Below are 24807 nucleotides of genomic sequence, written 5' to 3'. Positions count from 1 at the left end.
AATTATTGAGAACAATATATATTTAATATAACATCGATTTGTAACCTTTAAATATGTTAAATATGTGGGATATGTTGATTCAAACTGATGAATTTGTATCAAAACCTTCAAATAGTGCCATTTTCAGAACTTCAACACCTTTTGTAATAGAGTGGGTCTGTGCTCCATATTTTTCTCATAGTTTAAATAGATCTAATAGAAAACAGACCGATTTCAACCAACAAAAACAAACCGAACTCAATCGACAAAAACGTAAAGAGATGACATACATTAAAAATATATTTTGTATCCCATCAATTGAACGTTTTGAAAAATAATACAAATTTCCAAAAAATTTAAAACGTATTTTTGGTAAAATATTGTTAAATTTAAAAATTCTAAACCGTTCAAAGTATTTTAATTTAAATGTACTTTAATCCACATTAATATCGACAGATATCCCATAATACCTTAAAAACTGAACATAGTTAGAAGTTTTGCTTTGAGAAATCTGTATTATAATATTTGAATAGATTTAATTGAAAAAAAAAAATAAATTCAAAATAGTATTTAACGACTAAACCGAATGGGCATATGCGCTATTTTATCTCCACATCTTCAAAAAATCGCACTATGAAAAATTGTTTCAAGGTGAACATTTCTTTAAATAGCTTTAGGTACAAATGTATACATTTTGAAAGAAGCACGTAACTTAATAATTTCCAAAACAACGTTAAAGTAGCGGAAAAATGGTTATTACAACTTACAAACACGTCTTTGCTCTGCAGAAGAGCCAGCTTCACAAACACAGAGTCGTTCTTCGTAATATCTTCCTCCTCAGAACCCACTCTCTGTTTTGGAGGTTCGTCTTTTTTCAACATAGCAGATGTCGGCATGATCTGCAAGGTTTAATATAAAAGGCCTAGTTATAACAAGAGTTAAACTTTCCAGTTTCGTAAGAAAAATTGTATTTTGCCCATGACGTTTATACGAACCGTGTGTAAATGAGCGTCTTACATGTATACATGTACATAGTGTATTTAAAAATATCAAGATACAATAAAAAAAATAGATATCTTAGCTTCACTAGATATTTCAGTTATATGCAATGAGTAATTACGTTACCATTAAATTGAAAGAGGAAAAATGCTATTCACTATGTTAATATACTCATAGTAAAATGTCAACTCATTTAATAAAGGTTATATGTGTATTATTTAAAGGCGTAATATTAGAGACAATATATATTCATTAGTAAGACTATATCAATTAGTTCAAGTGTATGTAAATATTACATTTTAAAATCAATCGGAGTACATATTAATTAGTACAAGTATTACATTACAAGTGCACCAATCACCAGCACCATCCACCCAAACAACCAATTCGTGGTTAGCAGGAACCAAACGTGTTACATGAGATACACGGTGTTACACACAGGGCAGGAAGAGGGCAAAGGTCAAGATACTGTCCCAAACATACGTACAAAATGGGCGTGGTATCGAGAGTTCGGCCCCGTCATAAATTTACTTTCAGAGACACTTGAGAACGGGTCTCTGCAACCCACTTTGGGTATGCAGATTATTTTTTCTTCAGTGGGTCCATTCATAACGACAATGTCTTTATTTTTATCATTTTGAAGCTCGTTTTCTTTCTCTACTTCCGCTTCCGGAACAGACACCAGGTTGCTGTGTGGGTTTGAGGGGAGGGGAGGAAGATGGACATCGTCTTCGTTGTTTTTGTTAAACTCCTCCTTAGCTAATTTCTACATTCACAAATAATAGCTTTACAAAACATATCAATAGCTGACCTTTTATTTAACTACAAATAAATAAAGCATAGTTGCAACAACAACAATTTTAATTAGCCATTAACTAAGTAGCATCAGTATGCTAGGCTAGAAACTATTTATGTGTTCCTCTACATTTTATAAGTGCAACTCTCTCTCTCTCTCTCTCTCTCTCTCTCTCTCTCTCTCTCTCTCTCTCTCTCTCTCTCTCTCTCTGTTTGATTGACATAACCTCATGTATACCACGTACCCTTCTGAGAGCCTCATAATAATTGGCCATATCCTGAAATACGTCTGTGTTCATGTAGATTTTGTGCTTCCTCCGTCTTTGCCCCGTGTCAACCTTACACTCTAAAGTACAAACATCAGGACTACATCATTTTGGGACTTAAACAAAACAACAAAATTTTGTCAAATAATAACTACATGTAGTTCTTTATAAACATTTTATTATTCATTTGCCTTCATTTGGTCATTTCCAGTGATTCTTGCCAATACATGAAAAAGTAATATCCCAAATCTTATTCAAATTGCAATAAAAAATAATAGTATTCGTTTGGAAAAAATGCATAATGATCGACCAAGTTTACCTGGCCCCCCTCCAAGTTCCGGTAGCACTATTTCAGTGATTGGGTCTGGCTTTCTTTTAATTTGACAAGATTTCCTCGCTTTGACGTTTCTCAGCTTTTTTAGCACTTCACAAGAACCCTACAAACAATTTATACCAGGTTTTACAAAACAATTTAAAATATATGTTAATGCAACAAAAGTATGTTGTAATATCAGTGAAAGATACCCAATCCGCTAGTACATGTAAATACGAACCGATTTAATAAAGTATAACCATTCGCTTTTCTTTCCGTCTTCAGTGACTAAGGAACCCCGTCTACAATAGAAACAAAAAACATTGAAAAATCAATATTCTCGGGCGGTCAAGGGGAGATGTTTTCGTTTGGTTTTATTACAATGTTTTGCTGTTACTATAGGAACAAGTAATTGCTATAAAGATACTATTTATGAAAAATGATGCATATTTCTACGTATTGTTTTACGTAGAGTTTCTTTTAGTGTATTCGTAAAATGATTTATATGTAATGTTGCAATAATGCGTCCTTTTTATAACAGTGCAAAGAAATAATCGTTAATTCATGATTTTTACAATTCTGCAACACAAAATTTTAAAATCTTTACTAGTTTAACAAATTTTAAACGTATATTGTAAAATTTAAAAATTCTAAACCGGTGAAAGTATTTTAATTGTCATGTACTTTAATTTACATTTATATTGACAGATGTCCCATACCACCTTAAACTTTTAAACTCGTCATACTTACTTAAAATAATGAAGAATACACGTTCCCGGCTCGTCTCTAAGGCAATCAATAGGCCAGTTTTGCATAATTGGTACTTGCCTATAAGAAACAAAAACAATGATGCTTTTTAGATCTAATAGCCCTACGACCTCTATGATTTTTATCTAGAATAAAGCATTTGTTTACCTTAGAAACTTAACATGCTCTGATTCCTCTTCATCATTATCGTTCATAAAGATCCTATTGAAATCTTCTTTTCCAATTACTAATAACTCCATTGATGTAGCACTTTCTACTGTAGCTGTCCTCTTAGTATTGAATATGAGACCGATTTCCTGTATTTGAGAATAAGCTCGAGTTAATGTGGGATAATTTTTAAGCAACAATTGTAACACAAAATTAAAATGAAAATAAGGTTTCATGAATTACAAATTACTAAAACTCAGAGGGCTATTTAAAAAGAAGAAATAATATAATCATATTATGAAAAAAAGTGAACAAGTTAGCGTTCCCTCTAAAGAGACGGGATCCGAGCTAGTTCAAAGACAGGAGACATAATAACTAACAAAAATAAAAATAATCTAAAAAAAAAAAGAAAAGAATCATGTAAATTTATTTCTACGTGTGCTTCGTATCTACACTATATTGTGATCAATAGAACATAACAATCATTAAAAGCCCTAAAGAGAATTTCAAATGCATTGGGATAGCTATCCTTATCCCACGTCAGAGTGAATATACATCCCACAAGAAATTAAACGTATTCAATTGTTTGGCCTTAAAATGTAAAACATATTAAAATGTAAGCCTATTTCAAGTAACTCTAAATTAAATCTATAGATATAACATCACTCGTGTTGGTTCATCTTGAAATAAAATAACAAACCATTTAGCATGAAAATAGTTCATACTAATATCATACATTACCCCGTCTTCCCACGAATACTGTACAGAGAGGTAATAATGATAAACATGAGACAATCCAAACGGCGTCATCATTTTTACATGCTTATATTAGTTACATGTAATACATGTATAATATCATTTCATAATACTAGTAATTCTATAATAAAAAAAGCCTTGGTAAATATTTTTTTAATTACTGGTGCCGTGACCAGGATCCACTTACGCCAAAGCTCATTCCTCTTGTCAGACGAGCTACGGTATTCAGACGTGTTTCACCTGTTTTGGGATCTGTCATCATCTTTTTGACAAACGCTGGAAAATATATGTGTCAACAAATACAGTTAATGGCTTAATTAAAAGAAATGGCATTTATTATTTTGAGGTCATCGTTGAAAAAAGATAACTCACCAGTTCCAGCCAGTATAAAATAAAACGATTCTGCGTCGTGGCCTTGACGAACTATTGCTTTCTTTGGACCGAGACTGAAAATAAATAAATCGGTGAAGCATTTTATTCTAATCCCCATAAGCCTAATCTATGAGTCTAATCTGAAAGACCAATCAAGGTTGTTACAAACAAAATGGGGGATTACTCGTTTTAATATTAGATCATTCATAAACAAAAATTCAAAACATATATAAATGTAGTGGAATTTTATATAAAGTAAATAAACCAGAATATATGCAATTCAAAAAATGTAGTTTACTATATGCTAAATAGAATTAATAATTTTATGTTTTTAGTTTCTACTTAAACATATTTTTTATGCCCTCGAGATTGAAGATGGAACCAACGAAATGTTTCCTGAAATGTTTATGGTAAATGATTGAACAATTTAACTCCAAGGGATCAAGGACGGATTTAAAAGGAAAGATCATTCATTGATCAATTATAAGATGTGCCCATGTTTATAGGAATAAGCAGGGGTTGTTTATAGGACAGGAAGCCTCTGGAATATATATGTCGTACTGTAGTTTATCACAGTACGTTGATGTATAGTCAATATATATCTTTTCACTCTGTTGAGGTAAATTAACATGGTGAGTGGGTACACTTACGTTTGGTACCAGGCGACTTGGCAGAGTTTTTCCTGGGTCCCCAGTGGGTACTCTGAGAGTGACCTCAAAGCCTGGAGTCCATGCATCACCTACACCCAACAAAATATCAAAGGAAACACAACGATCAAAATGTATCAGGTTTCTCGTTGTATTGGTTAATCAAGCAAAGTAATCTTATTTTGACGTTCAAGATATCACTTCTCTTGATCCCGTTATGTAATCTGTCTAGATTTAAATACCCGATTCCGTCACTTGTTGAAATAAATGTAATCTTTCAAATATAATAAACAAGACTTTCCAGTTTTGACTTTCATGTACCTGTTTGATCATTTCAGGAGTTCGAAAATTCCAACGTGTTGTTAAAGTTTTTCTGTGGTCTTGTGTGAGTGATATCTACAAAAAATATATTTGACTACATATAAACAAGTACATCTGCTTTAAATACATAAAAACATTTTACTTCTTCAAATTGCCATAATTTCATAACTTCTACTTTTGATACTTTAAACATGTATATGAATCTGATTTAAATTTGATGTTAGGTACATGCATATGTATATTTAAACATCGATTAAAAAGGGCTTTCGAGACTTACTTATAAACAAAAGAATTAATCACTTAATGCAAGGCCTTGGGTTTAATCCACAAACTGACTTTAGTTTACGTTCGTTTAAACCATGAATTTTATTGCATCAATTCTCTACGTAAACGCTAACCCGCTTAAAATAAACATGTATAACGAGATCTTTTATTTCAAACATTATTTTTTGCAGTCCTAAAGGCTATTGCTATTTGATCCTATAAAGTGGTTGATCTATAAAACACAAAAATCCCAAACAGGTAATACATAGGACATTGGTACTTGTGTTTGGGAATATGCTTTTTGTTTATCCTATAGAAGCTAGACGTTCTAAATCTAATATACCGGTAATTCGACAATAAGTCAAAACATAAATAAATACAATGTATGAACATGTTCTTTGTTGATATTCTTGCCGTTATCGAGGAGTGGGTAAATTTTTTGAAATTTTCATACATTTTGACATTATCATAATTTGGTGATATAATATTTACATTCTGCGTCTATACAGTAATGCTACATGTACTAAAGCTGACATTCCTGATAGAGTAACTTATTTAATATTCCTTCTAATCCGAAGTCCTACGTGAAATAAATTATTCTTTGAACGAGGTTGCTTTTCATATGTTTACCTACCTCCTTTTTCGCAACAAAGTAATTTTTGTCAAATGAAAGTCCGTACTCGTCCATAGATCTGGACACGTTCTCACACGAGACCTCGTTCGCTATATCCACGAAAGATTTCAGTTCTCTCTCCAGCTTATTTCCCTCGCTTGAACTATTGCAGAAAAAGAAATTGTTGAGTCGATCAAATTAAGACACAAATTATGCTCCTATACTATTGAAGAATTTGGAAGTTTGATTCAAACTTACTCCATAATAAGCTCGATCCATTTGAGAATAATAAGGACAATTCTAGCATATCGCCGAAAAAATTGCAGTGCCTGAAAGACAAAAGAAAACCAATTTCATCATTACTCTCCGATGGTTTATATGCTCAAAACATCTCTACTAATGATTTATCCTCTAGCTTTTTAGACACACGTTCATTCTATTTCCTTTTTTAGTAAATTGGCCAGTGTTTTTCCGAAATATATTCTACTTTAAGCTTTTTAGGCCTCTTTATTTGGTACTAGTATCTGTATATACAGACGTTCCCTCTCACTTACTTCCCCTGGCTTCATGAATTTGGGGTCTCTGTTTTGGTCGCCTTCCACATCGAACCGCTGGAGGGCGTGGATATGGGTGGATCCAGCATTATCGGAGGAGGATCCCTGCACTATATTCCGGAAGCGTCTCTCGATATGTTGAACGTTGCTGCGCAACGTAGCAATTCTGGAGAAATGGTCTGTGGGTAAATCTAGCTTTTTCTCTATTCTTTGCCTCATTTTGTTAATGGCGACCTTTCTTGCGAATACAGCCATTGCATGGTCTTCGAAACTGTGGGTCTTCTGGGCCTTTAGGTTAAACATCTGTGCTGATGCCAACTGCCAGAGACCAGATTCCTCTATGCTCTTTCGTCGAGAATCCGCCACCAACTTCTTTTCTTCATCTGTCACTTTTGAATTTAAATGTTCCAGAATACTGGGGTTTTGCATGAAGAGTTCGTTCACTTTGATTCGACCGTTTTGTAACGGTTGTACGCTCACATTTGACGTCGTATGGAGACGTCGCTTGACTAGATTTTCACGATAATTTCGGCGAAACATAGTTTCTTCGTGTATATCCTTAAGTTTGGCGGAGTCATGGAGTTCTGGCATAGTATTCGATTTGGTAAGATTAAAAGACGACATGCGCCGGAGGAAATTGTGATGCTGACTTCGTTGGGGGTCTGTTGACGTCATCTGCTTGTCGAATTCATAAAATGTTGTGGATCGGTTTAAAGACATTGTTTCCTCTGAACTTTCATCTATTCCCCTCTCTTTATACAACATATTTCCTGGGTCAGATTTCACAGTATTCATTAAAGGCTTTCTTTTCCAAGGGGACACAACCCTAGCATTTTTCCGAATTCTTGCCAACTTTTCGTCGGAAACGGGATTCGGGTCTTTCATTGTAATTTCAGTCCAGCCCTGGAAAAAAGCGTTTCAACTTTTTTATATTAAACGCATCCGTCAAAAGATTTTCAATGTTGGATCAAAATTCATAACACTGTCCTGTCAAATTCCTACAGTCTTTCACATGTCCTCTTTATTCTACAAATTAATATCGGGAATTCAATTTCAGTCTATTATTCTCCTGTATGTAATCTAATTAAATCGAATTCTACGGTACCAATATCTACATTGAGGTAAACTATCATGACAATAGTTTGGGTCGATAAATAATATTTGCAGAAACGTTGCAGCACGCCTCTCGCAGTTTTTAAACAATTTCAACGCAATGAAAGTAGGCGGGTAGCGAATACGTAGTGTGTTCAAATGGCGAGAAAAGTTGTTAACTGCAAAATCGAAATGTTATTGAATATATGTGAAAAGAAAATAAATTTGAACTTTGGAACTGCAAAGTTTGAATAGTTTCCAATACATCAGTTCACATAAACAAAGGTTTTGGAAACCTTGGTAATCGCTTTTAATATTTTTTTTTGGGGGGGGGGGCAGTTGTTACAGAAAAAGAAACGAATCTCACAATTACAAGTACCCCTTATCACTATTCAGAGTACAGCGTATACAATTGTTAGGATTATTTGTATCAATTAAACAGCTATCCAAAGCTGAGGAATAAGTACGGATTTGATATTTGATTTATATATCTGGGGCATTTTTTGTACCCATTTTCTTCTAAAAATTTTAGTTATACCAAGTTGTATTGTCCTTTTAGTTTACAAAAATTTAGATTATTGAGAATCAAAATTTGTACATGACAACTAGTTGTCATATACAAATTTTGATTCTCAATCATCTAAATTTTTGTAAAGGACAGTATGTAAAGAGAATTTGTGTCTGAAATTGAAAATGAAAATAAGTACAGCATATTTTCCAGTTTAGCTTTACGTCTATAATCAATATTAAATACTTACATTTTAAAATTTTATTTATTGTTCTATTTTAAAAAAGAAGAAAATTACTTACTTAATAATACGCGCTAAATATTCGTCCGTTCGGCCCTCTCAAAGAATTCTGTTAACATTACATCCAAGTTTGGCTTATTTCCGAGTGCGAGATAGTACAACATAGGTGGACATTTTTCACACACAAAACTACACAGTCCAAGAGTACCACTATCAGTACTTCATACTTAAGGTACTCGTCTCTTGATAAGGCAGAATTTTTTTTTTTGCAATGAACCCTTGAAAAGATCACATGGTACTGGATTTTACCGAGACGAGTTAATAGTCCGGTCGAACAGTCGACAGATGCATGTATAGATGAAAATTCGTCAGTAGTTAAACCTCCTTAATCCGCCAACTAAAGAATTAGTGTTACCCCAACGTTAATCTGCAATAAACGTGCAAATCCCGATTGCGTTCACATCGAATGGGTCCATATTAATCCGAGACCAATTAGCAACCCGGAGTGATCAAGCCGAGAATCCAAGTATATATATACATATGTAAACACGTGCGGTGTTTTTATAAATGGTCCATACCCCTCCGGGACCAACACTAATTTGTACCTTATTATTGCTGATTGAATTCAAACGAGTGACTGACAACACATATATATACATAGACGTGTGGGATTATTTTTTTTTTCAATTCATGGATTTAAAAAGCTAGACTTGGCCAGGCGGTTAATTTCAAGTATTTTTTTTCTCGAGATATAGACTACACTTTTCAATAGTCAACAGTTGTCATTTCTTTTTAAAAGAATCATTTAAATCTACATGCAAAAAGAAAAAATATATATCGATAATATCCGATAGAATATTAAATTCAGTCCAATTAAAGATCGTCGAGCATTCAACTGCAGGTTCCTTAAAACGACCTCTCAACACAAACCGTCCTTGTGTGCAAACTGAAAACAAATTGCGAAGCTTTGAAATAAGACAATCATTTCAGAATAACTAGTATCCCTCTTCAAGGTTAAATTCTCTACCTTATATTTATCTAAGTCATGCAAGATAATTTCGTAATCATTCCAAACATATATTATATCTTTACGGCAAAGTAGGTAAAAAGGCAACAAAGCTGTTTAATCACTTAGATAACACATTTTTATAATCTTATATTGACAAAGCTCTTGAAAGAATTGAAAATTTTTAACGTCTCAAATGGAATAATCGATACCGCCAATAAAACAGATGAGGGTTACACTAGAAAAACATTGCAGCATGCCCCGAAACACAATAGGTTTCTAAAACACCGAATCGGATCGATGCGAAGTGCGTCCGGAGAACTTCGGATCATATCTGGAAAGCAAGACCAGGAGAAATGGGAAAATTAAAACGATACTGATTGCTCACTTGTTTGAGTGCCATTTTGTTAGATGCTGTTAATAACTACTCCCGTGTGATGTCAGACAGATAATCAGCCAAATACTATGGACCGACATATTTCTGCTGAAATCAATTATGTTTTCGCCTTTTGTACATCGTACACAGCAGTCGCACCTCAGTATCTAATTCGATTGTAATCCTCATATTAAAATACGTGTTAAGTGTGTCAAACTTTACTATTAATAATTCAGATTTTAAATGCAGATTTTGATGGAGACCATCAATAATTTCCTGTCATGGGCTGATTTTATCTGAGCACTAATGTGCAAGATCACAATTTATATCGAAAATCAAAGTGGAAAAGTCGTTAACGGGACATAAAAAATCGGCGATTTACGAAAAGTCATCAAATATTAATTTGAAAATGGAGCTAGTCTTAACACATCTTATATCCATAAGCTAAAATTAATTTCAACAACAAAAAACTACAATGAAACTTCACAACTCGGTGAAAAGCGATAAGCATTGCCTGTAATAAAGCGGGGGTGCCACACGGTTCGTCTCAATGATATACTCAATAACGACAGTTACCTGTTCTTAAAGAGTTCAATACACCTCTAATAAAATTCTCGAATTAGCCCGACCTGGTTTAATTTTAACAATATGTACATATGTTTGTGCATGTGCAGTTAACTCAAATTAAAGAGATGGGATGCAATTTTCGATGAAAAATATCATTTTCAAAGTCTCAGCATTCGAACATCGTATCAGTGGGTTGCTGCTTTATCCACTGAGCTACAGAGATTGAGAATCAACTTTGTCTATATTTATTATTTTGCAAGATATTTAGCGTTGTAACATTCTGTCGTAAAAGTAAGCATCACGGGATGCAGACCCCAAATATCTAATTTTTTGCAAATGATAGGGAAGAATAATATCAATGGACCATTACTCCAAGTGTTTATCTAATAGGAAGACGCCCATTCACTAATTTAGAGTACAATGACATTGTCAACAATACTCTGACCTACTTGTTCATTTTTCAAAAACATTTAAGCATACAGCAAAGTTTCTAATTTAACAATAATCATTAAACTTTAATTAATGCCCAAGTGACACTTGCTGGGTATGCAAATAACACCCAAGCTTTGCAATCTGTATAAGGGTGAGGAACACTGATAAAGAAAAAGATACAAGATATTTACAAATAATTCCTGACTATATTAATAACAAAAGATTAAGAGAGATGTATGATAAAATTGAGTTTATTAGGTGACTTTTTCCATGAGATTTGTCATAAAGTCCTCGTCTGAGGAGTCGAGTTCATCTACCCCCTCCATCACACTGTCACTGTCTCCCCCCTCCCCCTCAACCTCCCCCTCCCCGTCTGAGGGGGGTGCGTGTTTCCGCTTGCACTGCGACAGGGCCAGGATGTAGTCAATGCTGTATTTATTGTGGTCACATCTGTAAAGAGAAACTCAACATCGTCAGCATACACAAGTCTCCTGATGAAACATATCATTTGTGGACTATCTTGGTGTCCTGTTTACCTGATAATTCCAAAATAGGGTGAGGACAGATTTAATTTACCTCGTGAAATTTAATTATAACACTCCCCTTACATGTACATAAGGTAGTTTATCAAAATTGAATGAATGAGTCTTAATGTCAAAAGAAAAATATAATTTCTTAATACATACAAATATTTCTCTAAATGAAGAAAATTACAAAATGGTTGAAATTTAGGATTATATTTTAGGATAACCCCTTTCCCCTTATTTAAGTACAAATGTGCTGTAATTTTGAGACCCAATGTGTCCAGTTTTTGAACTCATGACTTTAAAGTTATTCTGGCACAAGTGTTACATAAGTGTTACACAACACTGGTGTTGACAATAATAGGAAGTCTGATCATATTAATATCAGCTTCTTAGAGTTACTTTAAATAGCCTAATAAGGCAAGTAACAAAAATATCTTTGTTTTTCTTAGCCTGAATCCAGAATTTGAAGTCTAGTGGGTAGGAAAGACTATGTATTAAACAACTTTGTTATACTAAAACACAAGTTGCTTAGTTGTTTCAGTTATTTTATATCAAACAAAAAGTGGAAAATTAAAGTAGAACTTATCTTTCCTTCAAATGAAAAACAGAAAGTTATCTTCAGCTTAATTTTGCAAAGAAGTTCAACAATATGTATTAAAATACACTGATTGAAAAAAAATTGTTATTATCAGGATTTCATTGGGTCATTAGAGTAAGCTAGGATAAACATATGTATTTTTACCTTGGCCTATACTAATAATCAGAGTTGACAATAATCCGGATCAAGGGAGATAACCAGTATATATCTATAAATGTCTAGGCCAGTCATTTAAATGTCATATTCAGTGACACAATGAGACAATGTGTGTCAGGTCATAATCATCTTTCTTTGACAGAAAAGATATACATTGAAATTTTAAAGTGTTTAAATGCTTCATTGTATATCATATTCATGAATAAATTTATCAAAGTGTTTTACATGTATTACCTGGTAATTGATATATCTGTGAAAGGATTTAAACTGGTTTTAATAACCATTTAAGAAGACTGTAATTACCATTTTTCCCTAGTATGCCTGTTGAGACAGAAGTAGATACTTACATTTTACCTATGTCTTCGTATTTCCTGTTGACGTTCTTCTGAAGTGTCCTCACACAGCTGATGATCCTCTGGGACCTCTGTTTTAGTTTCAGCCCGTGGATCATCAGAATTCTGTTCACCCACAGCAGATAGAACTCTATGTGGGTTGTGTTCTCTATCTGTGTGGCCAGAAACACTAACAACTTGTCCACATAAATATCTGGCAAGTTCTCTACTATCACTTCAACTGCAGAGAAATATTCACAACTTTAGATTTATTACCAATTTAGTAGCACATTACTATGAAGCATTGAATGACCTTGAGCTTTGATGGAAGAAGAATTGAGGAAGAAGATGACCTGTATCATACCAATAAGAAAAAGATTTCTATACATCAAGAAGTCAATTTAATATGAACACAAAGTACCGAGTAATCGACATTGATATTAATCGAAATTGATAGGTTAAAATACATGTATCAAACGTTAAAAATATATGTTATTACATAGAATGCCTAATTATTTAAAAAATTACATAAACTGCAGTTCAGCTTTCAGTCAATATCTTACATGTATTTTGGCCTAAAGCTTTATTCTAGTCTGATATAGTGATACTGGAACTCCAGGGTTGCAAATAACATTTTCAAACCCAGGGGCCATGTGGGCTCCCAACTTTTCAAGTTATACAAGCCCACAATAGTTTATAGGGGCCCACTGATATTCACAATGAAGTTAGTTTATAATATTAAAATATATACATGTAGAATAAAAATTGTAAAGTGCCATTATTAATTTGAATTAGATCCAATTTATTAAATTTAATTCTTTATGTGTTCATACATTTTATAGATGAGATGTTTTGTAATTGTAAAAATAGCTAAATGACAAATAAATTTAGTCCTGTATTTCTGTGTATTGTGGAGGCATTAGTCCAACCCTTTGACCCAGTTACAACTGTTATATAAAGGATCTAATTTTTTTAAGATAACTGTAAACAAACGGTTTTATGATTGTTTTAACATTAATTTGGCAGAATTATTAACTAATTACAAATTACCAACTAATAGTAATTTCAACACTAAAAGTAATAAACATCGGTTGCACAGTATGTGGTTGCATCACCGGTATTTATAACCCCTAAAGATAAGAAAATCTCGAGTTATTAATTACAACAGGGGTTAACTGATGTTGTGAAAACGTCTTCAGAATTAGTTAATTATCATTTGATTGCCTTTGGGGATAATTTAAACGATTGTAAACTCATAATACAGAGCGACTTTAAATTCTCTTATGGAGGAAATTCCAACGAAGTTGCCGATCAAAAAGTGACAATTTCGTTAAGTTGGTCCTTGATTGCCAAAAAATTTTATACTCGCCATGTGGGCAACTAAATCTTTAAGAAATGGTCGCCCACCGTAAAAATTACTCGCATTTGCGAGTGGGCGAGTGGTTATTTGCAACCCTGAACTCAACAGCTTAAATTAAAATTATAATGTTTACTTGATGTATAACATTTTCTATTTTTCCATGCAATGTTTTAATATTTTTCATTTTTTGGCATGCAATGTTATTTTATGAAAAGTATTTCAACCTTGTGATACGTATATATGCGCACATAAAAAGACATGATGCCAAAGGATTCCCAATTGTTTCTTGCACTTACCACTAGATACAGGAATATGTTCCAGGACCTCTTGCTTCAGTTTCATTTCATTGAGTTTGAAACTAAGGATAAGTGCTGTAGAGTACTCCCCCTTTGCTAATGCTTTTCTAGTGCTGTTAGGTGTCACTTCAATATCAAGGTCAAAAGGGTCAAACACCATACTGCTGTCCAGAGAGTAAATCATAAGACCCTCAGTGGTGGCTGCAGCCCATGCCCGGCCTAAAAGAATAATGAAATACATATACATCAAAGCTACGCAAGAATAAAATCTATTGGTGTTTATCTGTAAAGATAACATAAACCCAATAGAACATGGACATTCCTGTGGAATCATTTAATTTCGTGGGGGCCAATTTTCATGGATTGTGGGTTTTTTGCTTATTAGATAAGATGTAATTTCAATAGTAGGAAAACTAAATCTTCTTAAAATAGATTTTCGCCCAGGATGTATACTTATGGGTGAGGGCTCTCAATGAATACCATGAAAATTTTGCCACCACGAATTCTAATGATTCCAAAGTTTATTGGAGTGTAAGCACATATTACATGTACAGAGTACAATCTATTGGATTAAAAGCATACATGTATATACGAGGGTCAATCAAAAAATACGAAAACAATGTGGCTGTTTATCATATATTTTTCATGAAAGTCATATTTAACAGATTAATCTGTGCACCAACACTTATGTTATTGATATGCGAAGTTTTAGTCCATTTGATGAAACGGTATTTTTGTTACCCCTTTTTAAAAACAACATGTTTTGTTACCACGGCCCACAATAATGTTCAAAACATGACGTCAATATTAAACACGCACAGTTTATAGATAAACCCCATCTTTATATCACGCTTAGTCTCTTGTGCCTCTCTCCTTACAATTTAAAATTGCACTGAACCACTTAACATCTTATTTGCACACATTTGTTCGAGAATCATAAGTTAGTTCTTCAAAGTTTTCATTTTCTAACCGTCTATCTCTTGGTTTACTGTAACGATAACCCTGAACGTCGGTTGACGTTACTTATTTTTTTACCAAATATTTACAGATATTCTACTCTCTTTCGGACTGTTTTATATTCAAAATACAATTACCACCACTCCCACAAAATATTTTACAGTTAAACACAAACTTGCAAATAATTGTTGACTTATTTTTTGCACCATTTAGCATTTTCACAGTTTGTCGGCTTTTCCCTGGGTTAAATCCATTTTGTTTGTACCTCTCGTTGCACCGTGAAGTCCGGCGACGTCGATGTTTTTAGTCAATTCTAAAGAGGACTATCTGTCTTTAGTTACTAATATCTGTTCGACGACACAGTATATCCCGTCATTATTTGGAACATAGAGTAACAAGACAAAACTTAATTTGAGGTTTCAATATTATTTGGTTTTAAGCCCAATTTATAGAGATATTACTTTCAGCATTATATGGTTTATTGTTGACATAACACAAATTTTGACCGTGCGCCGTGACCTCATTTTTGCAGGATTATATTCTAAATAATTCTTAGAAATAAAGGAATTTATTAACTTTTTTCTTGAAAATTGTTTGAAACTGTTGTTAAATTATGTCTACCAAATTTAGTAATGATATGACATTAAGTAACATAGCTATGACAAAAGTCTTCGTATTTTTTGATTGACCCTCGTATGTATATCTATACTATCATATGCTAAATAATACTGTTGGTTTATTTGAAAAGAAGACAAATAAACATACTATATGTGTAGACCTATAAAAGTATGAAGCTTTTACCATGACACAGACAACATACAAGTATAAAAACATTTCAACATGGAGTGACTGCCCATTACCTGTAGGGGAGAACTGGATGCTGACCACTCGGACCTCCGGTTTCCAGTGACGACTGCTCATGTCCCCCTTTTTGACCCCGGGGAGACTGATATTGTGTCCGTTTCTATCTCCCTCCCCCTGATCCACCAAAGACAAGCTGCCCCACTCCGTCATTTTCTTCCTATCTAAGTACTCCTACAAAATTTGTCATCAAATTACAATACATGTACTTCCAAAAATGTTTTAAATAATAGGAGTAAGCAAGCTGCGACATGTAAAGTGATTCTACTCTTCAATCTAAAGCCCATTCTCGTTGTCTGTAAAGTCAATACACAAGTATATGCATGCAAATGTATACATTAATACACTGTAAATGAACTATATTTAGCATGTATAATATTTGGCGGAAAATGTTTTTTCAACAGGTAACATGTCCTTAAAGCAATATGAGCTGCAATTTTCATGATAATTTTTTTTTGACGAAAATGTTATTTTCTACAAAAATGACAAAAAATATCATGATTTTCAAATTTTTATTCGCCAAATTTTAGTGAATCGGCTGTTAAGAAGTCTTAATTGGAGCAAAACTGAATTATTGTCGTCCTGTACAAAAATTGATTTGCTATATGTTTCTTATAAGAGAAATCTTTCCTCTGACAAAAATTAATGATTTTTTCTAACTTTATTTATCATAAAAGTTAAAGTTATATGCAGAGTTATCATACTAGCAGGTTTTTACAGCAAAATAAAATTCTAAAAAATACAGCTCATATTGCTTTAATTAACTGCATTTCTTAATGTATCTATTTATCTCCTTCTATGTTTGACAATTAGTGATGTAATTTAGCAAAAGCCGCATTCCGCTGAAAAAAAATCTGGAACAGAATACACAATCAAATGTACTACGTTTACAGTACATCATCAGTGGACTCACCTCCATCCCATCAAAAGACATGTTACAGGAGATGTCAAACTTCTTCACCAGAAGCTGGTCAGGAACAGAGTAGATACAGACACTCTTGGACTGGCCGGCTGCAAGCAGACACTTTCCATCAGCACTGTAGCAGACCGTCATGAATGCCCTACAAGGAAACATTTATAACTGAATCCATTTGAAAAATTAAATGTATACTTTAAAAATATCTTTGTCAATATATGTATTCAACCAAATTCATTTGCCTACATGAATCTTTCCCTGCAAAAGTATATGTATTACCAATACATGTTATCAAAATAATACTTTCAGTACTATTCTGGTACACTTTAAATAGTTTACATTATATATGCTTCCAGTTTTCATATAAATTGTAACTTGGGTTAAATTCTATATGTAAAATATTTCCTTCATAACAAAAAGGCTGAATCTGTGTTGAATGAATTTCACAGATGTTACAATAGTTTTACAAAACTCACTTTCCTGCTGCAGACTTTTTAGCTGTGATTTTGTCCCCTTCTTTTCTAGAGTACCCAAGGTCATGGCGACCTTCGATGGAGTGAGTTTGAACTACATTAGCAGGATCCCAGAAAGATATCTGTGAGTCCAGTGTTGATACAGCCAGCTCATTACCATCAGGGCGGAATCTTACAGCCAACACTGAAAAACCATGAAAAATTACAATACATTGTATATTGTTTGGTTTAGTTTTGCAAGTGTACAGTGTAGATCATAGCACTGACCATTCATTGGCATTGTCTGATCTTGCATGGATTTCTGGTTCAGTGCCATGTGTATTTAGTGAATATGCTATTTAACAATTCATGACATGACAAAAACCTCCCAGATAATGCTATGCTGTAAAAACTCTCTTAAATACACTCTTTTAAATGCATATACTACTGAGACATATAATTAAAACCATCTTTCATAAACATCTGAACATACCATCTGAGGAGAGTACTATGGTTTCCTTTGCCCCTTTACTCTCAAACACATCCCAGAGTTTGACTGTTTTGTCCCATGAGCCACTGGCAAGGAGAGCTTTGTTGGAGCTGAAGCTCAGTGAGCTGACTGGTCCCTCGTGTCCGGCCAGCACCTGTTATCAAATACAATTAAACTGTAAATATAAGTACATGTATAATGTAAACAGAAAAATGTTTGTCAATTTCTTTGGGTTTGGGTATGGTCCTTCTCATACAGTATCTATTACCATTCTGAAGACAGGTGAAATTTGAAGGGTTAAATTCTTGCCAATTTCACATCTGGAGACCAAATGAACTGTTTCCATGAGAGCTACATTTAAAATGAAGTTAAAACAAACCTAGAATATCTAGAATTGTGTATTTATTGTTTCACGCTTGACAAACCTCTATGAGTCTCCCTGTCTGCATAGACCACACAAAGATCTCGAAGGTGTCCATACCCCCCGCACACACTATGTCCCCACTGTTGTCCACTGTGATACAGGAAAACTGTGCCGGGCGAGGGGAGGTGAAGGTTCGAAAGTTACGATATCTGAAAGATATAAAATAAATCTTACATATGCAGTGAATTAAATAATTGAACACCTTTACAAGCAATTAAAACAGTTAATTGCATGATTAAACATTAAATTGAAAAAATTAAAATATCTTTTTAAATTTTATTCTGCCAATTTCTAAATTTAACTTAAATGTATCACTGGCATGTAAACTAAGAGCTTTTATTCATGTACTGGTACATGTATGCTCTAAAGAATAAGGTTTTAAATACTGAAGTTAAGAGCGATGGTTTTGTCTCTTGAAAAGCTGACCACATACCTGTTAAGATCAAATGCTCTGACAGTGCCATCTAGTGACGAGGAGAGGACGACTTGTCCATTCTGAGTGAAAGTCACCCCAGTAACTCCGCCCAGGTGTTCATTAAAGGTCACGAAACAGAAGCCACTGCTAGTGTTCCAAAGCTTCACCTGTAAATCACAGAATTAGCATCAGTCCTTAAAGCAATCATCACTTCCATAAGCATTAAGGAATCATTAGATTTGTGATGCTTCAATTTTCAATGTTTTCTCAGGGTTCCTTACAAATTAACATTCTCAATGAATTATGAAACACATTATTAATTTACTAATAATACAACATACAAATAAATCCATGAAATCACATTCCAAGAAAACTGAACTGTAAAAGACTAGCTGACAATCCATTGGCCCCCACAGTAAATAATGATTCAACAGTATTAAATTAAACAATTTAGACTACCAGTATGTAAAAACCAATTCAGTTGAGACCTTTTGAAAACAAAGTCAAGCACTGGCATGTGAGAATGCTTTACCTTGCCATCTTCACCTCCAGTTGCAATGAACTGTCCATCAGGGGAGTACGACAGACAGCTGATGTTGTTGAAGTGGCCCTGCTGCTTCAGTACGTAGGTCTCACTCTGCCACTCCCAGACCAGTAGCTGACCCAATCCAGAGCAAGCCAGCGCAATCCAGTCTCCTGTCTTGTTGAAGGCTACTGAGGATATTGTTTGGTCCGATATACTACAACACAATACACCATATATATCATATACAGTATATAATTCAGCTATCAGATCACAGATAAAACCTGGCTAAAGGGTCTAACAGTTAAATGGGAAATATGGGACAATTTATTTAACAATGTCTCAGCCTCATTGGTTTTACAATATAATAGTGGAATGTACCTCAGTGAGTGAATAAGGTTAAAATCTGGAAGCTCATGAAGATAGAAAGATCCATCCTTAAATCCGGACACCAAGATGTGGGTATCCTTCTGGAATGCCACACTGGTCAGCTTGGAAACTCTGGCTCCTTCTCCCAGAGATTCTTTATATGAATGTCTACAAAGGCATACCAATGAGTTCAAATTTCACACAGAATCAGAATAAAAAGATTAAATTTCTCTGAAGTATTTTTGGTAGTATTTTTGGAGCTTTTGCTGGTATTGGCACTGTTTGAGTATAACAATGTCTTACTTTGCTAGCTTCCTATATTTGATTTGCTCTTCAATTTTGACTGGATTCTTTGTAACATCCTCCTGCTCTGAATTCATCAAAATTGAAAAATGGCTTAGTAAAATTATTGTTCACATGAAAATTGTTAAAAAAGACATGTCCCCTAAAACTCTCCTAAAATGGTTTCAATAAACTCAATACCAGTAATTACACTTGTCTGCAGCAGTTTCATTTTTTTTTTTAAATCGTTCTATTTTGTATTAGTTTTATATCATTATCTTTATTCTTTTCACATTATAATTCTTTTCAATGCAGTTGTTTTCATTTTCTGTTTTACTTAACTTTGTTTTCTTTTTTTTCTATGCAATAAATTGTGTGGTTTTTTTAACAGTTTTTTCATCCCAACCTTTCTTTTCTGGTTCCTCTTCATTATCTGACACCAGTTTTGCATCTGTCTCCATTCTTGGTTTCGTATATGGTGTCAGTCCATCCAGTTCCGTGTCACACTTCCAAACACTCAGATGACCTGATCTGCTAGCAATGTACACCTTACAGGTTAAAGAAAATGTTACTAGATTGCAATTGATGATTTATGTTTTTGTTAAAGTAAACACGTAGATAGTTTTCCTACGAGGCATTTTCCCTCCTACTTATTTCCCTTGAAATCTCTGCATGTTGACTTAGAACATGGTTGCTGATGGGTTGCATTAACTCCTGCGTCTATGGAAAATTATCTATTTGGTACAACAAAGAAAGAATATTTTCTTCTCCAGGTGAATTTCAATAAACAAAAACTACCCAATAAAAATTGAGGTTGAACATAATATAAGCAGAAAGGCTAGCTTTTTTAAAAATCATTTTTTTTCAATTACCGGTAACTATGAATACATATCTAACATTCAAGAACCTGTTTTACATCAAAGTTTTCAAGGACCATTACCCAACAAAAACTTAATTCTGTAAAAGCATATGTAAAAGATGAAATCAATCATTTGGAGGCTATACCATGGTAAAATGTGCAATATGTAAAAAGACAGACTAAGTCCATGATGTGAAATAAGTAAAGGATACATTTAATGAGTCTTTTTCAAAGAAGGCCCCCACAACGGCACCATTGTGGCCTCCAATGCTGTTCACAATCAGGTTATTATAAGGCTCTGTTCCGTAAACCCTTGTAGTCATGTCCTTTGACCCCACACAAAATGCTCTGTACAACACAAAGGTCAGTTATTAAAATCATATACACATTACATAATAATAAAAAAGTTTGGTATGCTTAAAAATCATGATAATTGCTAAATTCATACAAATTTGTCTTCTTAATTTCAAAGAAATAGAAATCTATATTTTTCAGTATTTGGAACATGATTTGCAAATTTTTTTTAAAGATTTTAAAATCATTTAAAATGAACATTGTGGTATTATATACCTGGAGTCTGTGGTCCAGTCAATGCACACTGTCTCATCATAGGCCCCGTAAAACGTCCTGTACAGAACAAACGGGTTAAACTCCTTCGTTTTTCCTGGGGCATGGAACACTTGAACCATGTTGTCCCGTGTGGCAGCAAACTTCCTGAAAAAAGACAAATTCAAAGTAGAATGATATTCTGTTGGTACATGATATATTCAAACCTTCTTTGATTTATTCCAAATGAACTTACATGTATAAATAAAAGTACCGAATACAGGGTTATTTTCGCCCTGAGTAACTTTTGCCTTTGTACATTTTGCAAACTGTTTTGCCCCATCTTGAATTGACCAAGACACAGATGTGTTTAAAGAGAGATTGGAATTTGCCTATCATGCAGTCTTAAATTCACCTGCAGACCAGGGCAAAAGTGGCAAAAATAAAACAGGAGTGAATATTTCCCTGTATACAGTATTCTATTATTATATCACATTTTGGTGATAGATTAATCAAGCACCTGACTTTATCATCACTTACTTCCCATCTGGACTAAATTGTATACAGTTGATAGGGCGATGAAATTTGTAAGTGTGGATTACTGTTCTACTGAGCAAGCTGCAAAGCAGCGCATCTCCCTCTGGAAGAAAGAAAAGGTATTATTATATGCACATCAACTGCTTTTCATAAGAACAAAATTCAAAAAAAAAAATAAGGCAAAATATGCATCAAAAGTATTGAAGTTTAGAACTCCATTATGACCACATTACAGAAATAGATTGAACCATGAGAGAGTGATTTTTATTCAGTTATAAAAATTGGTGAAAGTTTTATAAATAGATAGTAGAATTTATATGAGACACTGAAAAAAAAGAATAAGACACAGCATGCATGTTAAAATGTTAATGAAATTATAAAGATGTCAACATGAAATGTATGGGGACAAGCAAGTTTTCCAAAAGTCATTGTAATTGATTTTAAAGTAAAGTTTGGGTGACTTTGCTCTTAATTAATTGGGATGACTGGCATTGATCTTGTCATAAGGGATCAACATCAGGACTGACTTATTGTCTTACCTTCATTGACTAATATGAGAGTTACTCCATCTGGTGACAAAGCTATACAAGTTATGTTGGTGTTGCTCTCAATGGGCAGGGTTTCTGAGTGGTTGCTACAAGCAGAAGAATAATTGATTTCAATCATTTATCATAGCTGAAAGCCATTTGTGTATGATAATTGCTGAATATTTTCTTTTCTATTTCTTAAGAAATATGATTGCATTTCAAAAAGACATTGAGAAAAATTGACAAAACCAAATTGACCTCTAATATCAATTTGAATTTTTTTTATGACAACTTTTTAAAATGTTTTCAAATGTCAAAGTACAAACTACACTCTATAAAATATAATTCTAAATTGTTCATTGATGTCTTTGAGTGGAGTATTTTTAAACTTTAGCGACAGAGAATAAAAATCCATAGACTGCATGAGCTGATCAACGTAAGACTTCAAATGTTGTTGCAGTATATAATCAACCTTCACATGGAAGTGGAATATAAAAATAAGAATTAGCTGTTCCATCAATGTAACTTGCTGAAAATGACAATAACTCTCTTACTCACATGATAAATAGCAGTGAAGATCAGCCAGTAGAAAGATTTATAGGGATGAAAATGCTTTTTTGCGTTCTATGTGGGCTAGTATGATAGTGATACGATTATACAATTATACAGGACATGATATGGTGTTCTGATGGGGCAACTCGACCTTCACACTTTCGCCTATCGGACGAATATGCAAGAGTGCGAAGTTGCGAAGGCAAAAGTGCGAAGGCGCGAAGATGCGACGGCGAACTGCGAAAATACGATGGCGAAAGTGCGAAGGCGAAGGAGTGATACTACTATCGCTCCTACGCCTTTGCACTTTCGCCATCGTATCTTCGCGCTTCGCACTCTCGCCTTTGAGAATTTGATGCATTCACCATACTCGCCAAGGTTTTCCGATTAATCCATGATATTATTGTACGCATGCGCTAGGCCATTGTGCTTAATATGAATGTTTATAAATATTTTAATGTGTACATGTGACATATATGTTAACCAGTGCTGGCTATGTCTATTTAATCATTATATACTCCACATGAATGTAACGTCTGCCATAATGTATATATATGACTTTCCAGACTCCTGTCACTTACCAGCTGCCCGTTTACCATGGATCAAACACAGTTACATTCTAATTTCATTATGCGGCATTCCTTGCTCATGTATGGATCTAGAGGTGAAGAGGGATCCAGACCCCCACCCCCCCCCCCTAATTCAATAATAATAACTTCACACAGTAAAGGGGGAGAGGGGGTCCGAATCCCATCCCCCCAGAAAATTTAATTTCATTAATTTTATATCATAGAATTTCCAAAATATGTCTCGGAAGCCCCCCCCCCGACAAATACAATTATCCCTCAACACCCCCCCCCCCCCCCCCCCCCCCCCCCCCGAAAAAGTTATGAATCTGAGCAGGTTGTTGATAATAATTTATAAAATGATCGTCTATGCCTCAGATGTCATTTTATACAGCTAAAATTGTCTTTAGACGATAGAGAGCTCCACAATTATAAAAAGGCGAAGGCGAAAGCGCACAGGTGCGAAGGTGAGAGTGCGAAGTTGCGAAGGCGAAGGAGCGATAGTAGTATCGCTTCTTTGCCTTTGCATCTTCGCGCTTCATCCTTGCACTTTCGCTACTTCTCTGTCGCACCTTCGCCAACGCAACTTCGCAGTCTCACATCTTATGCCTATAGGCGAAAGTGCGAAGGTCGAAGTGGCCCCATCGGAACACCATAACATGATTCCTATTAAACTGCCCTATTGATCTGAAGATCGAGGGTCAAATTAGGACTGTCAAGGAATTTTTTGCGTTTCAACTGCAATGCTCTAGTTCACTGATATGTTCCTTTTTTTCTCTAATCTGTCTGCCAACAAACCTTTTCCTCCATAGCTACACATGTATGGACTACAAATTAAAAAGTCAAAATGAAGTACATATGTACAGTACTTACTTTTTCAAATCAAATATTGAAACCCTATTTCCAACAGGGCTGATGACACTGTTTCCATCTGGACTAAAAAGAATGTTTCCCTTCCTGTAAACTGATCCCAGTAGGTTGGAAAACTGGAATAACAAAATTATTTACTCAAAGACCAGTAAACAGGTAAGAGTCTTTACCTGTGTAAAATTAACATAAAGCTATGTTTCGATGTTAAACAATCTGCTTATTTCTTACCTTATATGAAAATTTCATCTTTAATAACTTTTTGTTCAAGTGTCATCCATTATATCTATGAAGTTGGTAATGTATACAATAACACGTGTTTTTATCGCTTCCACTGAGGAGAGTTGCGTCCCTTCCCTTGAACATAGTAATGTTAGTT

General features: G+C 34.2%; 2 protein-coding genes across 3 annotated transcripts in view; both read right to left on the bottom strand.

Annotated features, from left to right (window-relative positions):
- The window catches only part of LOC105321563 (uncharacterized), a 10291-nt gene extending 1454 nt beyond the window's left edge, over positions 1–8837 (bottom strand). Inside the window, exons 1-15 of one of the 2 annotated variants that reach the window (XM_011419897.4) lie at positions 8697–8837; positions 6795–7697; positions 6499–6569; positions 6262–6403; positions 5364–5438; positions 5046–5134; positions 4396–4469; positions 4211–4299; positions 3268–3416; positions 3103–3180; positions 2594–2654; positions 2359–2476; positions 2019–2119; positions 1466–1744; positions 747–878 (exon numbers count right to left, since the gene is read on the bottom strand). In XM_011419897.4, the coding sequence (XP_011418199.3) occupies positions 747–878; positions 1466–1744; positions 2019–2119; positions 2359–2476; positions 2594–2654; positions 3103–3180; positions 3268–3416; positions 4211–4299; positions 4396–4469; positions 5046–5134; positions 5364–5438; positions 6262–6403; positions 6499–6569; positions 6795–7679 (2343 nt within the window). In that variant the 5' untranslated portion in view covers positions 7680–7697; positions 8697–8837. The remainder of the gene's footprint in view (positions 1–746; positions 879–1465; positions 1745–2018; positions 2120–2358; positions 2477–2593; positions 2655–3102; positions 3181–3267; positions 3417–4210; positions 4300–4395; positions 4470–5045; positions 5135–5363; positions 5439–6261; positions 6404–6498; positions 6570–6794; positions 7698–8696) is intronic. The other variant, XM_034445534.2, reaches the window with a different exon arrangement.
- Positions 8697–24807, bottom strand: LOC105348182 (periodic tryptophan protein 2 homolog). The gene is made up of 19 exons (XM_034445532.2): positions 24660–24807; positions 24435–24547; positions 22456–22550; positions 21920–22019; positions 21404–21547; positions 21046–21181; positions 20381–20522; positions 19996–20062; positions 19705–19860; positions 19333–19540; positions 18819–18967; positions 18387–18534; positions 17965–18115; positions 17496–17676; positions 17017–17164; positions 16103–16277; positions 14286–14504; positions 12645–12870; positions 8697–11466 (listed from the first exon to the last, which is right to left on the bottom strand). Exons 1-19 carry the CDS (start codon positions 24675–24677, stop codon positions 11271–11273), a joined length of 2772 nt encoding a protein of 923 aa, XP_034301423.2. The 5' UTR covers positions 24678–24807; the 3' UTR covers positions 8697–11270.

The sequence above is a fragment of the Magallana gigas genome, chromosome 2 (genome assembly GCF_963853765.1).
Source record: "Magallana gigas chromosome 2, xbMagGiga1.1, whole genome shotgun sequence".
Lineage (NCBI taxonomy): Eukaryota > Metazoa > Mollusca > Bivalvia > Ostreida > Ostreidae > Magallana > Magallana gigas.
The sequence above is the reverse complement of the archived record's forward strand: the minus strand, read 5'-3'. Positions and strand labels throughout refer to the sequence as shown.

Bases quoted from the DNA above. Each gene is read 5' to 3' on its own strand.
- LOC105348182 (XM_034445532.2), bottom strand. The intron at 21,548-21,919 runs GTAAGTGATGAT...GTCTTTTTTCAG, and splicing joins CAATTTAGTCCAGATGGGAA to GAAGTTTGCTGCCACACGGG. The intron at 21,182-21,403 runs GTATATAATACC...TGTGTTGTACAG, and splicing joins GACTGGACCACAGACTCCAG to AGCATTTTGTGTGGGGTCAA.